The sequence below is a fragment of the Apis dorsata genome, unplaced genomic scaffold (assembly GCF_000469605.1).
Source record: "Apis dorsata unplaced genomic scaffold, Apis dorsata 1.3 scaffold_359, whole genome shotgun sequence".
Lineage (NCBI taxonomy): Eukaryota > Metazoa > Arthropoda > Insecta > Hymenoptera > Apidae > Apis > Apis dorsata.
The window spans coordinates 79,531-97,311 of NW_006263624.1; the positions used below are offsets into that span (position 1 = coordinate 79,531).

At 22.1% G+C, this 17,781-nt stretch overlaps 4 protein-coding genes across 7 annotated transcripts in view; 1 reads left to right on the plus strand and 3 right to left on the minus strand.

The window, feature by feature from the left end:
- LOC102678302 (1-acyl-sn-glycerol-3-phosphate acyltransferase alpha-like) overlaps nucleotides 1–1,759 on the minus strand; it is a 4,400-nt gene extending 2,641 nt beyond the window's left edge. Inside the window, exons 1-2 of one of the 3 annotated variants that reach the window (XM_006618525.2) lie at nucleotides 1,592–1,759; nucleotides 112–408 (exon numbers count right to left, since the gene is read on the minus strand). In XM_006618525.2, the coding sequence (XP_006618588.1) occupies nucleotides 112–296 (185 nt within the window). In that variant the 5' untranslated portion in view covers nucleotides 297–408; nucleotides 1,592–1,759. The remainder of the gene's footprint in view (nucleotides 1–111; nucleotides 409–1,591) is intronic. The other 2 variants (XM_031511879.1, XM_031511880.1) reach the window with 2 other exon arrangements.
- LOC102677713 overlaps nucleotides 1–17,781 on the plus strand; it is a 51,571-nt gene that overhangs the window by 23,799 nt on the left and 9,991 nt on the right. The gene's annotated exons all lie outside the window — the stretch shown is intronic.
- On the minus strand, nucleotides 5,799–8,651 carry LOC102678171 (1-acyl-sn-glycerol-3-phosphate acyltransferase beta-like). Of its 2 annotated transcripts, none has more exons than XM_006618524.2 (4): nucleotides 8,341–8,651; nucleotides 6,457–6,772; nucleotides 6,201–6,369; nucleotides 5,799–6,113 (listed from the first exon to the last, which is right to left on the minus strand). In XM_006618524.2, exons 1-4 carry the CDS (start codon nucleotides 8,376–8,378, stop codon nucleotides 5,977–5,979), a joined length of 660 nt encoding a protein of 219 aa, XP_006618587.1. In that variant the 5' UTR covers nucleotides 8,379–8,651; the 3' UTR covers nucleotides 5,799–5,976. The 2 variants fall into 2 exon arrangements, with proteins under 2 accessions (XP_006618587.1, XP_031367741.1); XM_031511881.1 differs by lacking the exon at nucleotides 8,341–8,651 and adding an exon at nucleotides 7,305–7,665.
- Nucleotides 10,677–12,963, minus strand: LOC102678034 (1-acyl-sn-glycerol-3-phosphate acyltransferase alpha-like). Its single transcript, XM_006618523.2, has 4 exons — nucleotides 12,326–12,963; nucleotides 11,468–11,783; nucleotides 11,201–11,366; nucleotides 10,677–11,115 (listed from the first exon to the last, which is right to left on the minus strand). The coding sequence occupies exons 1-4, from the start codon at nucleotides 12,511–12,513 to the stop codon at nucleotides 10,958–10,960; spliced, it is 828 nt and encodes a 275-aa protein (XP_006618586.1). The 5' UTR covers nucleotides 12,514–12,963; the 3' UTR covers nucleotides 10,677–10,957.

The window sequence follows — 17,781 nt, forward strand, 5'->3', positions numbered from 1 at the left end:
TCAACTTGTTATCTCACGACTCAAATTTATTTTCTTTGAAATTACAATTTTTGTGTTACGTAAATGTCACAGCAAATAATATGTATATTCAAAATTAGTGCGATTACTAACAATAAATTGTGTATGTTTTTCGGTCGAATCATAAAAATTGGCAGCACCAAAAATACAATTACATTTGAAATTCCAACGTAGAAAATGTATTTGAAATAATAAAGAAAAGTTCCATTCTTTTTATATAATAATGTTAACACAAGAATGAAAATGACGAGTAATATCTCAAATTTCAAAAATATCATTTTCAATAAATAAAAAATGTAACATAAAATATTTCTTTTACACTTTACACTGCACTATCACACTTTTTTTACATAATGTTTACACCTTGTATCACTGACGAGTATCGAAGCACTGAAAAATATAATCAAAGTGTTATAATTTTATATGTATGATCTCTTTTGGATTTTAATTACATTTAATATTACTCTGAAGTTTTATTTTAGTTATCTAATTATAGTTAATGACTTGTTTTTTTTTTTTTTTTTTTTTTTTTTTTACTTTGAACTTTGTTCCTACTCGTTTACCTGAATACGCGAAACTGTTCTTGTTTCTTGTTTTTAATATAATATACATTCAATTTTTATCGATATACTTTTTTATCTGCAGTACTTACATAGATAGTTTTAATACATTAAAATAACGTGAACATAAAAAATAATATAATAAAATATTAATGGATATTGTCTCAATGGATTTTATCTCAATGAAATTAATTCTGATTCATTTTGCAATTTTATGAAATTTTTTCAATATTCATTTTCACTATTTATAATGTGGTATTATAAAATTTAAAAAAAAAATTGATAACAAGAAAATAATTTTATTTTAAAAATGAAAATCTTAATTTAAATAAAACTTATTATTATTACTGTATAATAATCGTGTAAATATAATAAATTTTAGAATGTTAAATTTGGATTTGCATCATAATGTATTTTTTCATTAACAATAGAAAATGATAATTATGAGATATTATGAATTTCAATTTTTCAGATATTTATAAAAATGAACTTGAAAAAAGAAGGGAAACATAATAATAAAAAAAAGTGAGATTAAAAAAAAATTTTTTTTTTTAAATTTGAAATTGTGCTTCTCATAGAGTTAGAAAATAATATAGAGAAATAAGTTCATATATTTATAAACAATAATTTTTTTTTTTGGAATAATTAAATAAAATATATAAGTATATTAAATAAAAGCAAATATAAAAAGAAATGGCAACAAATAATTTCATAATTTGTGTCAATAAAAGTATCTTATTGCAGAATATCTAAATTTCAACAAAATGAAAAAAATCCTTCAGATCTGTATATTCATCAATTATTTCATTATAAAAATATTTCATTATCAAAATATTTAAAATTATTTAAAAAATCAATATTGAAAAATTTCATTAAATGCTTTTCAAATAATTAAAATTATTGTAATTATAATTTTATATATATTATAATTTCCAACAGATCAGAAGAATGAATTTTGCACAATTTGAAAAAATAAAATTCAACAAGCAAAAATATTAAAAACAAATACGCACAGTATTATTGCGAATTTGACATTTTCAATTTTTAACTTTGCTCCTAACTTTGATCATACTTTGCACTATTCGAGATTTCACGTTTTGCTATCGCTTTTACTTATTCATACATGCTTGTTTGCTTATCACTCTCATACACACATCTGCCCCCCTTCCTACAATCATTCTCTTTTATATTCTCCCATACCAACTGCCGTACTCATCATTCATACCAATCTCACAGCTTGAAATAACAAGTTAATAATAGAATGAACGATTCAAAATTTCTTTCTACAAAAAAAAAAAAATTTAAGCGACATTTTGAACAATTCAATGTAAAAAAAAAAAAAGAATTCAATAGAAAACGAATTTAATTGTGTGTAAAGAATAAAATACTCAAGAATTTCTTTGACGTTCACACAATTCGAGATTGCACTGTAAATGAATTGTTCTGATACCTTTCCTTTCGATGAATCTTATTTCTTCCATGAAAGGAATCGATTCACGATCATCCCCTTCGTTTTTCACTCTTCACGTGTAAATACTAGATACCTTTATCATGTATTCGTCACGATCAATGAATTTTTTTACAATTGTATTCAAGTTCGTTGAAATGAGAAGAAATGGGAGAATACTTTTATTTGTGTAAAGAACTCAGAAGAAAAAAAGATACAAATGCAGAATCGAAGCTTTCGTAAATATTTAACATTTTAAAAATTAAGAAATAATAAATATTCTTGAAATTTGAATTTCACAATTAATATTCGCACACAAAGTTTCCATTATGCTTTCGCGTTTTTTCCAACACTTTATCAACGATTATCATCAAACGACAACCCTTCTGATATTGATAATAATGTTTTAATAATAAGTTTTAATAAACTCGACTTTAAGATAAATAATTTATAATCAATTTTTATTATCAGTATTTATCTTCAAATTATCTTAATAATTTTTGTTTAAATTCCAGTACATCGAGTAATTTTTAATTGTAATTTTTGCGAATTTATTTCAACAATATGCTAAATTTATGACAATGAAAATTAATAAAAACACTAAAAGCAAATGAGAAAGATATACACTAATATAAATTTGAATTCGACATTAAAATTTTTGAAAAAATAATAATGTTTTTTTTAAATAGGAAAATAAAATGAAAATTATAAAAATTTGAATTCAGTTGTAATGCGAATCTCTTTGAAACACTATCACGACGACTGTTGCTTAAGCTATTATATTTATTTAACTTGTTTTTGCTACGTCTATTCACTGTATGTAATTGTCAATAAATTTGAATTATACTGAGCTCAAGATATTGAATCGTTGGATAAGATTGAATCATTGTAATTCAAGAGAGATATTTCGACTGAAATTTAAGCTACTGCATTAATAAAACACGAATAAGACTTACCAGAATTGAGTCTCTCTTCTTTGGAAAATAAAAAATAAAAAGAAAAAAAGACAATTGATAATATAAATATTGAATGTAGATATAACGATGTGAAACACACTTTTTTAATTATGAATTTCATCTGGTGATACATTCTCTTTTGGATATATTCATAATTTAAATAAAATATAATAAAAACATGTAAATATAAAAAAAACATGCAAAAAAAAATTAATATAATGAAACAATGAAAATTTTTAATTTTTAATTTTGAATGTTAATATGTTCGTAAGATTTTTAGAGATCAATTCAAGAGATTAAAATAATTTATATATGCATATACACGGTTATGACTTATTTATTAAGTTATAAATAAGTAATTGAAGATTATATTAAAAACGAATGAGATAAGTCCAACTCTATTATCTAGTGCCTTGTTTCATTTGATAAAAAGTTATAACTTAATAAATAGATCTCACCCAACATTTTTGTATATCAATTTTTATGTTTGATCTCTAAATGATTGACTTTTAAAGATGAACGAATATATTAACACCTTATATATTATATTAATTAAATGATTAATTACCTTTTTCTGTTGATGTTCTTTATAATATTATTTCTTATCAATCGAGTTTTTTCTGAATTCGTGTATATCTATAAATATCAATCCAGCAAACCACCATAAATAAATCAAATGAGTAAATAAAATAAAAAAATTCTCTTCTTGCTATGCATTTTTTTATTACTGGTCATATATAATATATTTTTAAAATATAAAATATATTTTTGATTTGAAATATGTTTTTGATTTATTATATAAGTTCTCTCATATTATATACTTATAATATTAAATTAGATGAAGCAAGTTAGAAATATCTTTGGGCTCACATAATTAAAAACTTATAGTTTTTTTAATAATTAAAAATTAATAATTGATAACTAAAATGATCCAATAAGTGAGCTTCTAATTATATTTCAAATTTTTATTATTTTCTTTACAATATATTAATTTTATATAATGCTCTTTTTATATTCTCTTTTAATATTTCTATATTTCAAATTATAATATAAAAATTATATCAAATTTGTCGATTCATCTTTGTTTATATTCTATTCAAAGATATTTCATAAATTTTCAATTTTATGATTGCATTTTATTAATTGCAATAAATATGTAGAAATATTAATATCTTTCTCGATAAAATATTATAAGAACCGCATAATATCGATCATTAATCAATAATCCATTCGCTTACAGATTGTCAAGGATTGTTCGATTCTTTAAAAATTATTAGAATTAGAAAGAAGGAAAAATCACTGGAGAATTCTTGTTCTAATTTTGTAGCGATTTCTTATGTTTTTCTTTTATATTTTTAAATAATAATTAATTTGTTAATAATCACTTGATAATCGCTTTGCTATAATATTAGCAACATATTCACTATCGTTATTTCTTGAAATTTATTTGTGAAAATTATTCCAACTATTCCTCATTAAATATCATATCGTTTGGATATTGAAATTTGTTTATAATAGATATCTATCAATTTTTCTAAAGCTCATAAAATCTCGACAAATTACTTGAGTAAATGTTTGGAAAATCAATAATCGGTGACTAGGATTTGTTTACTTATATGATATAATTGTTTGATGTATGTATGAAATAATTTACAACTGACTATTACTGTCAAAAAAGGATTTGAATAGGAAGAAGAAAACAATAATACTTTTTTGTAAAAGGATTGAGAAATCGCGAACTATTTATCTCAAAATCTTAGAAGCGAATTTATTTTTTTATTATTAAACATACATATATATTATTAATAAATCCAGAATAAATATATAGTAAACATAATTTCTTTTAAACATTTTTTTATAACGTATGTAGAAATTACTTAATATTAGTAAAGACATTATATTTTCATTTTTTTTTTTTATTTTGCACACATCCATATTTTCTTATCTTTCTCACACTTGCTTTCCTTTTCACAAATATTTTCTGTTCTTATATTACATTTTTCCATATGATTTTTCTCATCACTTATTATAATCTTAATTAAAATTATAATTAAATAGATAATTCAAAATTTTTTTCTAAAATTTTTACAATTTAAACAATTTATATACAATTTAAAAGGTTAACACAAAAGTGAATTATATAAAAATGTCAATTGAGTTTTATTTATTAAATTATTAAACAATTGAATTTTGCATTAAATAAAACGAAATACATAAATAGAGTAAAATAATTTATTGTGATACTGTTCTGTCTCACAATCTTCCTTTATTTAACACAAACTTTTTTACTTATAATTTAACATAATTTTTTTACATCATAATTCTATTTTTTTTTTCATTTCTTATTTTTTATATTAGTTCTTTATACGCTTTTTAATTGCATTATACGCAAGTTCTTTATACGCTTTTTAATTGCATGTATGTACATATTATACATTTCTTATTTTTGTACATTCATATTTTCTCAAGAAAACAATATTTATAATATGATTATAAAATGTTGATATTTTTTAAAAAAAATTCGTAATATCATATATATTCATATTATTGTATTATGTATTGTATTATTCTTCTATAATTTATTTCAATTATAAAAATTGTTCAAGTTTATGGATTATGTTGTTTTTTAAATTCTACTTAACGATATTTATTAATTAATTCTACTTAACTCTTAATTAATAAACTCTCAATTATATTTTGATGACTGCATGATAAAAATATTTTTTCTGTAAAATATTATTTTATAATCTTACAATTAACGATATGTATTATCATTATTTCTTCTATCATTATTTATTGAAAGATAAAAATATCATTCTTTTCATCCAATTCCAAAAAATATATATCTCTGATATTCAAATAACGAGATATTTTAGATATTCAATTGAATTACTTTTAATAGAATAGAGAATAATAAAATTTTTTTTATAATAATATAATTGAATATCTATTTATAATAATATGATTGCTACCATCCAAAAGTATTAAAAACACTTCAAGATTGTACTTCTTTATTAATTTTATCAAAAGTATCGATCATACTATTTCGTGTTTTTTCCAACAATTTATTAATATCGTCAAGTGTTAATCCTTTCGTAGATATTGCTGGTAATGCTTCTACAATAACTCGACCTAAAAATAATCAATTATTAATTTGTATTTTAATATTAATTTTTATGCATAAATAAAATTTAATATTTATATAAAAGAAAGACTTACCAGAATCAAATCTCTTTTCTTCATTTGATAGAAAATTATAATAGGAAGAGAAAACAACTGGTATTATAGGTAACTGATTACGTATAGCAATATAAAAGGCACCTTTCTTGAATGCATGAATTTCACCATTATTGCGTCTAGTTCCTTCGGGAAATATTAATAATTTCATCTATGCAAAAGACATATAAAGAAAATGTTAATATACAATATTTATGAAAATGATTGATTTGCCTGCATATTATGATTATTAAATTACCTTTTTTTCTTTAATATAATCCGTGGCATCGTTAAGAATTTTTCGGGCTAAATTCGATTTCATCCTGTTTATAAATATCACTTTACCGAACCAACAAATTAAACCACTTGGCCAAATATAAAAAATTATTCGTCTTGATATAATTGTGCTTTTTTTCAAAAACGGCCATATTTGATACAGTCCAACACAATCTAAAAGACTTTGATGATTCATTATTACTATGCATGATCTCTCTTGTTCTAAATGTTCTCTTCCTCTTATCTCCCAACTTACTCCCATAGCTTTGGTAATAGGAGCAAATACTAGTGCCACTGTTCTGAAAATATATTTCAAAATATATTATTTAATGAATATAATATTAATAAATAGTGTAAATAAATTAAATTATCATAATAGCGACAATAAAATTAAAAATTTATTATTATTTCTTCTTTTATATAAAATTTAGCATATACAATTAACTTTCATAAAATTCTTTAATTATCTATATTAATTATATATCTATAATTGTTATATATCTATAATAATTAATATAAGAGATATAGATATTTCAAGAATTGTTTCTTTTTTTTTTTGATTTCATTCACTTTATCGTAGAAAAAAAATATTTCTTATCATTGAAATAGAAAAAAATGTTCATATTTTCTTTGGACGACACATGTCTTAAGAAAGATATTTAAAAATATGCTTCGATTTATTGAAAAAAAATTATTCTAGTTCTAGAATGTACTTTGTTATTTTAATTTCCATAATTTCTGGAATGAATATATATATATTTCTTTTTCGTTATAAATAATTATGAATAATTATAAATTTAAATATTAAATACACTTCAAATAGTTACTTACAATAAATTTTTTTCACTTCTTGGTAGACATATAAAAATTGGTAATAAAAAGAGTGAAAGTATGTTTGTATACAAAAAATAAATACCGAATTTTGTATAGAAACGAAAAGTTTTACTCATTTTATATAAGACAAGAGAAACACATATCAATAAAAGATACATTCCGAAATAAACAGATATTATTCTTTATTTTAACGTTAAATACACTAATATGTTGTATCGCACTATTAAAATCAATATTATAGTTTGTTAAAAAAATATAGACATTAATACACTGGTACAATTTTAAGAAATATAAATTTGAGAAAATTCTTTTCTGGTGTGAACTCTATTAGTCTCAATAACTAAATGACTATTAATATTCCATGCTCCTAGATTTATTTATTATAGATATATGCATCCTTTTTTTTATATTTTTTTATTGAATGTATATATGTATATGAATTATATAAATTTATTTAATATATGATGCATATGAAAATTAAAATAAATTAAATTAAATTAATTGAAATTCAAATTTTTCTATATTTGTATATATATTTTTAATATATATATAATTGTATATATATTTTTAATATATATAGAAAATATATAAAATAATTATACATTTCTATATAATGTATAAATTATAATTTATACATTAAAATTTCTTTTAAATAAATAAAACTATTTTAAAATTTTTTCTTAATAAATTTTTTTATCATTTCATGACGTATTCATGATTTAAATAATTAATTTATTTTCAATCAATTTATATACGTAAATTATTATATATATGTAAATTAATCTTAAATTAATAATGTAAATATAATGTAATTATAATAATATAATAGTTTTCATTGAATAAAATGAATATTAAAAAACTTCTTTTCATTATTTTTCTTTTTTCATTTCTTACATATTACATGTAAGAAGAGTTATATAACTAGCAAATAAATGCAAACAAATTTATACAAAATTTATATTGCAAAAATTTTTTGCATTGAATAAACTTGAGAGAAAATCTATTATTCATGAATTTGTAATTGTAAAATTACCTGAATTTAAAATAAATGATGAATATGCATAATATCATATCTTACGTAACAACATAACAATTTTAGATTGTAATCCACTTCTCTAGATGTTGGTAATTTATCAAATCTATATTGCAATTGTTCATATAAGTTATTTTATTGCTCTGTGTTCATATTATTTGTTTTTTGCATATTTTTATACATCGCATGAGCAAATTGTTCCCAAAACAATTTTCAATTATATTAATATCCAAGAAATATGCAAATCATGATAAAATAAATTTTTTTTTATTAAAATAAAATTGGAGCTATTTTGCAATGTATGTAGCTGCATTATTTTGTTGAAAAATATATTCAAATTTAGAAATATATTCTAGATAATTATTTTTTTTCTTATCAAGTTCAAATATTTAATATTATCCATTTTTCTATTGAATATTTGTCTTTTCAAAATAAAAATCATGACACCGTCTATTAAGATTTATATTTCTTTTCGTTCGAAAATATAAGTTTTCGCTGTCATTTCTATCAATTTCATAAAAGTGAAATTGTGTTTCGCTATTAACGCAGGTTTCTTCTTTTAATTTCAATCTCTTAGTCTTTCACTATCTTAATACACGATTAACACTTATATTAATGCCAATTTTCTTCATTATTTGTCTTTATTATTTGTTAATTGGACACTACACTCAAAATAGCTCATTTATTCCGATCAAACAACAATAATGTTCATCATTTTCAACATCTTTTTCTTTTGAAAAATTATGTGTATTCTAAGGCTTTTTTAATTATTTTTAACACTGATAAATATTGTTTTTTTTAATTCAAGAATCTATTTTAATTTTTAATCAATTTCTTTCCGAATTCCAGAAATTCAAGTCTATATAACGTAGTACTTTTATATTCTCACTCTTTGATAAATCACCGCAAAATGAACAGAAACCTTATAAACCTTGAAATCATTGAACAGTTTACAAACATACAGATAGAACATATTGTCACATTCTTCTATCTATCTATCAAAACAGTTTTTGCTTGTTGTACAAAAAATGTTAATGTAATGTTATGATTTATTTCCAATGAATTTCGTTCGTAATATCACGGTAATATTCGTTAAAATAAAAATATAATAAATTTGTTAATAATAAATATGAAATTACACATGCATCATTGAGAAATTAAAAATAGCATGTATACATATTTTGTCATCTTCTCTAACTATAATCAAAATGAAACAAAATTTTTTTAAATCCATTAATCACTATGATACGATTTCTATAATCTAAAATGTATTATGTCAAGATTATATTAATGATTAAAAATATTCAAAATGATATTTGTGTTTTTTCTTTTTCAATATTAATCCCTGTCAACCCTATCATAGATTTAATATTTATTATTAAAATGATAAATTTAATATTTATATATTATATAGCAAAAAGACTTACCAGAATCAAATGTCTTTTTCCCTTATTGTTAAATAACAAATAATAAAAAGAGAAATATTGGTATTGGCAATATTGGTAATTGTGCACGAGAAAGGTACTTTTTTTAAATGCATCAATATTACGTCTGCTTCCTTTGAGAAATATCCATAATTTAATATATAATATTTTGAAAATTAATATAAAATATATAAATATTCACTTACCTATATGTGTATTATTTATTAAATTATCTTTTTCTTCTTTTATATGATTGATAAAATTATTAATAATATTTCAAGCTTTTTCTGAGTTATATTTATAAATATTATTTTACAAAACCTTTTATATGTTCTTATATATATTATTAGATATATTAGATATATTATTTATATATTATTATATTTATTATTTATACATATTATTATTTATATATTAAATATTATTTAAATATATTAGTTATATTTTTCTTTTCATTAAAATGTTAATCTTATTTATTATTTTTTATATTTCAGTTTTGATTTTCTATTTCTCATTTTTTAATTAATTATTTATTGTCATTATCTTTCTTACATTTTATCATAAACAAATTAATTTATCATATGCAATCTTTATAAATTTTAAGAATCTATTGTATTAAACAGATCATTGTCCAATTTTATTATTTCTTATATAATTTTTACTATTTCTTACATCATCATTTCTTTTTCGTTATTCTTTTTCAATATCTACTTAGGCATTTTTCTCTTTAAAATAAATACTTACCCAGATCAAGAAAATATTTCGTTTTTAATAGAAATATTTAATATAACGCGTTTACAGTACAATATTTTCACTTTCTGTCACATTTTCTCATCATCAAAATATATAAATTCTAAGAATGCAGGATATTAAAATATGTTATAAGTATTAAAATCGATAAAAAAAAGAAGATAATCGGCAAATTTTTGATTCTTATGACTTCAAGGAAGGAGATCTATTCACATGATTCAAGTACAATATATCTTCCTAAAGAGATCAAGTTCTCATTTGATCTTTTTTATTTTATCGTTTTATCATTAAATTTAAAACATTGAATAAAATAATCATTATGCATCGCAGCATTTTTACAATACTGACATTCATTATCCGCTATAATTACAATTATACAATAAAAAATAACAATATCTAACTTATTTGAACTTATATTAACATGATACTTTTGTCGCTTTTATTTAAGAACTACTAGTATTATTTGAAAATTGCATCTCTCTATTAATTTCATTAAAAGTATCGATCATAATGTTTCGTGTTTTTTCCAACAAACTATCAACATCGTCAACCGTTAACCCTTTCGTTGATATTTCTGGCAATGCTTTTATAATAACTCGACCTTGAAATAATCAATCGTCAATGAGTATTAATTTTTGAAGATTAAACAAAATGTTTAATATTTTGTACAAGAAAAAGGTACTTACCAGATTCAAACTTCTTTTCCCTCTTGGATAAGAAATAATAGGAAGAGAAGACAACTGGTACTATTGGTAATTGATTACGTATAGCAACGTGAAAAGCACCTTTCTTAAACGAATGTATCGTACCAGTACTGCGTCTGGTTCCTTCTGGATATATCCACAATTTAATCTGAAATGCAGAAGATTAAGATTATTTTAAAAATTAATTAATATATAATATATAACTATTCATTTACGTAACATTCTTGTACATAACATTTATTAAATTACATTGTTTTCTTTAATATAATCCGTGGCGTTATTAAGAACAATTCGAGCCGAATCCGAGTTCATCCTGTCTATAAATATTAATCTACCAAGCCAAGCAGCTAAACCACATGGCCACAAATAGAAAATCTCTCGTTTCGCTATAGCTGTGCATTTATTCATTATTGGCCATATTTGATACATTCCCAAGAAATCTAAAAGACTTTGATGATTTGATACTATTATGTATGTTCTGTCTTGTTCCAATATTTCTCTTCCTCTTAATTCCCAACTTACTCCGATGATTTTAGTAATAGGAGCTACTACCATTGCTAGTAATCTAAAATTATATTACACGTTATGATATATATTTATAAATAAACTTGTATTAATATGAAATTTAATACAATAATTATATATAGCATAATTAATATATTCGTAAGATATCTTAAAAGAATCGATTCTAAACATAAAATAAAAATTTCGATTAAATATATAACATATATAACATAATTTATTTATGTTATAATCAAATTATAAGCAAATTTATATTAAATAAAATGAGATGGAGATAGTGTTATTCTATCATACTTTTCATTCAACTTCATGCAATACAAACTTTTTGAATTATTACTTAACAAACAAATAACTTGAAAATTTTTCTACATTAATTTTTGTTTTTGTTTTACTCTTTGGAATCGATTCTTTAAAGATCATATTGCAATCAATAAATCTACAGTTTAATGAATTTGTTCTATAATAAAATGAAAGTTGATAGATATTCAAACATTGGTGTGATAGAAAAAAAAATGACATAAAATATAGAAAAATATTCAAGGGAAAAAGTTATATTCTCTAAAAAAATAGTAGATGATTACTAACCGTAAGTTTTTCACATTTCTTGGTCGAAATATAAAAATTGGAATTAAAAAAGCTGTAGATGTTCCTATATGTAGGCTAAAGATGACATATTTGAAATAATAACGAAAAGTTCTGCTTCTTTTGTATAAGATGCACAACATTATAAGAATAATTGTAATAAAGATCATTCCGAAATAATTCGTCATCATTTTTTATAGTCACAAAGATAGTCATGCACCAAAAGGTTTCTTTTATATTACAGCACTAAAATCAATCACGCTTCTTTATACTTAACAATTTCACTTTTATAATCTCAACTGTGAATAACAAATATCTTTTTGACAAAAATCATACTAAATATTAAATTATATTAATCACACCACTTAACTATCTTCTTTCACTATTTGATTTTTTTACTATTCTTCTTCTATTAAATATTTAACAATTTCTGTCTAGATATATACTTTTATTTGTATATATTTTACTTAATATATCTTCAACGACCAATCATAATTGAGTTAAGCTTTTTTATCATATGTAACAGACATAGGTTAGAGTTCAAATTGTAAAATCATGTTTAAAAATTGATACGACGATGGATTTTTTTTTTTTTTTAATACGATTTTAACTAAAAAATTTAAGAATACGCAAATTATTTACGATTCGAGAAGTTGACACGTGAACAGAAGAAATGGAAAACACACATTATACGCACAGTCGAATGTTAAAATTTATTATCTTTGTTTCGCATCAAATTGAACAATTTTATAAAGAAATTTAAATACATATATAAATCACTTTATGTATTACAAATTGGTCGTTTATCAGTGACCTTTTATTTGCCAATAATCTCTCTAAGATTCTTCTGAATATAGTTCAAAATGTATTACATTCAATGCAAGCGAATACTAAAAGAATTCTATTTATTAGAATGTGGAATGAGTTTATATGTACTTCGATATGGCCTTGCTTTGGAAATACGTATATCATAATTTTAAAAATCTCTTTTGTATTAGATAACTACAACACAGATGGTTATTTGAATAGTCGTTAACTGAGTCACAAATAAATTGATCATAATATCAAATTTTTTGTAAACAAAATTTATCATATAAATAAAATATAATGAAATAACAATTGTTAACGAGGATTATTAAAAATAATATCTCTTATAAAATATTTAAAATTGGAAATCTATAAAATATGAAGTAATGATGAAAGACAAAGTATTAGCAGAATGATATCACAAATTGTCTAAAAATTTATACAAAACGCGATTAGAACGAGTTTGACAATAAAACTTGTTTTCAAATAATTGATCAATTTTTCAGAAGAAAAACATACATAAAATTAAAAAAAAATTACATATCAGCATTTAATTTTTATTTCATTATATACAAATTTATCTTTTAGAATCATGAATCCATCCAATATTTTAATAAATGCAGGAATATGAGAACAATCAGATCCAAAAAAGAAGCAAATATAAGTGTATTCGAGATATATATTTTACATTTTTGTATTAATTAATTTTTCAAAATATAATAAAAAATATATATAAATGACCACGCATCCAAACGTGAATTTTTCTCATTTCTACTATGATGCTAATGAGAAAAGATAAATAAATCAAGGAACGCCCATAAAGAATGGATCTTTATGAACTCGTAACTTCCTCAATATTTTTTCCCGCTAACTCTTTGTCTTGTAAATGCAACGTGCGTTATTTAACACATAATGAAGAAGTTTAGTTGTAATTTAAAATATACCGTATTGTTAGGATTATTATCTTCATTATCATTTAGTTATATAAAGTTCTAAGAATTCTAAATTTTTTTTATTTATGAGATTCGAAAATCTACGCGAAATTCGACATGTACCTTCCATGAACAAAATTGTCATGTGCTAGATTTTTATAAAAATTATGAATTTATGAAATTTTTTCATGAAACAATTAATTTCAACCTGACAAAATATAAAACTTTATTATGACAATATATTATCAGAAATTTTTCTTTCTTTAAAATCTAAAAAAATATTTTGATATTTATTGAAACTATTATTTTTTTTTACTTCAACGATCACAATATTTCAACATTATCTAAAAATAATATAAGCAAAAATAATGTTCAATAGACCTTAATTATATAATTTAATTATAAACTAAACACGATTTATTATACTTTTTTCAATTAAATTAAACACACAGTTCTTGAAATGAACAAAAAACTATTACGGAGTAATTTGTATCAAGAATTAATCCAAATTTATTCTATCGTAACTAATCATCTGCAAAAATCAACATGTTAAAATTCGAAAAACTTCTGATTCAAATTTACAATTTTTTAAAATCAAACCAAATATATTATGAATATTAAACCTTTTATTTGCCAATAATATAGACACTTTTGCGACGAACCAATCATCTCATTCGAATTCTATTCAAACCAAAACCGATTCTAAAAAAAGAAAAAAAATCACAAAAAAATCACGAAAATTTTCCTCTACCATGAAACCATGATTATCATCTTTTGCATAGCGATTTCTGTTGGCTTGCCTTCGTATACGTGACCATCTTGATAGGTGTGCAGCAGTTAACACGGGCAGAAACGGTGCAAAACGATACTTCTCATGAAATCACGACATCGATAAACCCTTAACGGTGCATCTGACAACACACAACGCGGAATTCCGGGCCGTAAGATTTTCAATTCGATTCGCTCGACAAACTGGCAATCTAATCTTATATAGAACGCTTTTTGATTCGATGCTGTTGCTCGATATACGATTTTAACGAACACGCTCCCTTCAGGGATCCACATGAGAATAATGTTTACGATTAGATTGATTGTTGCCAGTGTTGATAAGCTTATCACGAGTTTCGATGTGTTTGGTCATGTAATTCGATAACATAATTAGCGTTGATGGACTTTGGTGTGATATTAGAAGAGCTTGAAGAAGATGATGTGATCTTTTAACACATTCGGAAGAGACTTGAATCGATATGATAGATTCAGGTCAGTGTTTTCCAAAAACTTGATCACTAGAGCTATTCTTTAATTCTTTTGGTATATCGAATATCGAGAACAAAATTTTCGATCTATTCATCCATGTGTCATGTGTTCATTTTGTGATGATTTTTAAATATGTTATAGAGACTGAGATTTTTAGGAAATATTTTTAAAAAATTTAAAAAAGATTGATTACGTAAAAAATATATTATATTAGGAAAAAAATTATTATAAAGGAAAAAAATTGTTTTAAATCTTATCCTCTATTTAAAAATCATAAATAAATATCAATCGTCAAGTTTACTTTAAAAGTTTTCTTGAAATACTTGGTTGTATAAAGAATTATTTTTAGAAATTATGCTATATTAATGTTAATTAATATACTATTATTAAATTTGTGTATTATGTGCTAAATATAATATATTATAAATATAAAAAGATTATTATATGTTCAATTCTTACTTTTCTATTTGATATTGATCTAAGATATCAGATTTTTAATATAATATTACTTAAGATTAATTAATTAAAAATAATTTGAAAATTATCTAATATTTTGATTCTACTTCAATCTACAATGATTATAACTAAATATAACTCGTAATCAAATTATCGAAAATATTTACTATCTCTTTTCATTCCTTAACATTTCGAAACATCTTATAAAAATAATATCTTATTTTTATTGTCATTTTTCTCTGTCTCTATAAAATATCTAAATTTTAATCACCGTTTTGAAATATATATATAAATATAACTTTTTCAAATAAATATAGACAATATTTTTTATTAACAGTTAAATTATTAAATTATTAGCAGTTGATAAATTATTATTACCGGATAGAATATTTTAATTATAGCTTAACTTTAAACAAGAATAATTTTGCAAATTATTTTATTAAAAATAGAAAATCCGAAATTTAAGAATTTAAGAAATTTGATAATTAAGAACGAAAATTAGAAAATTCTATGTTTCTTCTATATAGATTGATAAACTGCAACGATTAATTTATATGTAACTAATATTAAAAAAAAAAAAAAGAAAAAGAGAAAAAAAGAATTACGTATTCCACATAATGATATTCCAGATAATGATATTCAGCTTGCGTCAGAGCTTGTTCTTCAAGGATTCGGTTCTCCATTTTTAAAGGCAACGACCTCACCGTACACACTGCCTTCTCCATCTTATGTGGCCATGAAGTTTCTATCGTATCCATGAACATGAAATTATTTTTCATTCTCGATCTATACTTAAATATCACATCAAGTCGCGTTGAATCAACCCAAGATCAGATGTTAAAGGCTATCAAGACGACCTTCAATATTTTATAAGCATAATATACTTCAAGAGATCAGTTACTAGTGATGGGACGAAGTATACTACGAGTAATAGAATACGAGAAAATGATATATTAAAATACAAAAGGTCCCATCAGTAATTATATATATATCGATTAATAATAAAATTTCAATTTATTTTTTCCACATATTATACGTTTATATAATATAAATTTATTTTTATATTATATATTTTAAAAAATAAATCGAATTTTAATGTTACTTATACTTTGATCGATCGAAAAATATATTTATTTAAAAAATAGCAAAGAATGCAAAGAAATAATATTATAATTACTCGAGTAATCTTTCTCATTTAAAATGAATGATTTCGAAACATGTTCTTCAAACGTTTTTTTTTTTTCACGTATCAACATTAATGATTCGATGATTTCTATGATAAATCTTGCGTAGCAACGAACCATGACGTTGGATTGGTCCATTAACCGAGCCTTGAAGTACACTTGTTTCTTTTTTCTTTTTCTGTTTACTTCGATTATGCATGCCATTGCATGCATAAATTTTATTTCCTTGGAATGTACTCTTATCTGTACTCTTAATTTGATCACATTTTTCTGATTTCTTATAAAAGAATCATGATTGTTACGGGTGAATGTATCTTGAAATATCGTTTATCGAAACTTGTATGAATAAAAAATAGTAAATCCGAATGTATGAAGTATCTTCAGATAAGGTTTTAATTCTAAACTTGCAAAATCATTTTAGTTTCTTAATTAGAACATATATTATATAATTATTTAGGATGAATAAAAATGAATAAAATAAAATATATTATTTATTTTTGTTCTTAAATCTTTATGATGTAAATTGTAAAATATATACATTTAATAAATGATTTAATCATGTTGCTTATATAACATGAAATTATTAGAAAATGCGTAACAATACAATAATTAAAAATAACAATGAAATATTTGTAAATTTTATATAATATCTTAAATTGTATTTGCAATTGAACCAATTGCAAATAAAAATTTTAAAATTATATTCGATTTTAAATTCGACGAGCCATTGAACGAAGTGATATACTAAATTCTCTGTTCAGTCTCACCTGCTGTGCTCAACTTTGGAACTTTCTTCCTTTTCCTTTTTTTTTTTTTTTTTTTT

Bases quoted from the DNA above. Each gene is read 5' to 3' on its own strand.
- LOC102678171 (XM_031511881.1), bottom strand. From the start codon at position 7,465: ATGTATCTTTTATTGATATGTGTTTCTCTTGTCTTATATAAAATGAGT. The intron at 6,773-7,304 runs GTAAGTAACTAT...ATATATTTTCAG, and splicing joins AGAAGTGAAAAAAATTTATT to AACAGTGGCACTAGTATTTG. The intron at 6,370-6,456 runs GTAATTTAATAA...TCTTTTGCATAG, and splicing joins ATTATATTAAAGAAAAAAAG to ATGAAATTATTAATATTTCC.
- LOC102678034 (XM_006618523.2), bottom strand. From the start codon at position 12,513: ATGATGACGAATTATTTCGGAATGATCTTTATTACAATTATTCTTATA. The intron at 11,784-12,325 runs GTTAGTAATCAT...ATATAATTTTAG, and splicing joins AGAAATGTGAAAAACTTACG to ATTACTAGCAATGGTAGTAG. The intron at 11,116-11,200 runs GTAAGTACCTTT...GATTATTTCAAG, and splicing joins GGAAAAGAAGTTTGAATCTG to GTCGAGTTATTATAAAAGCA.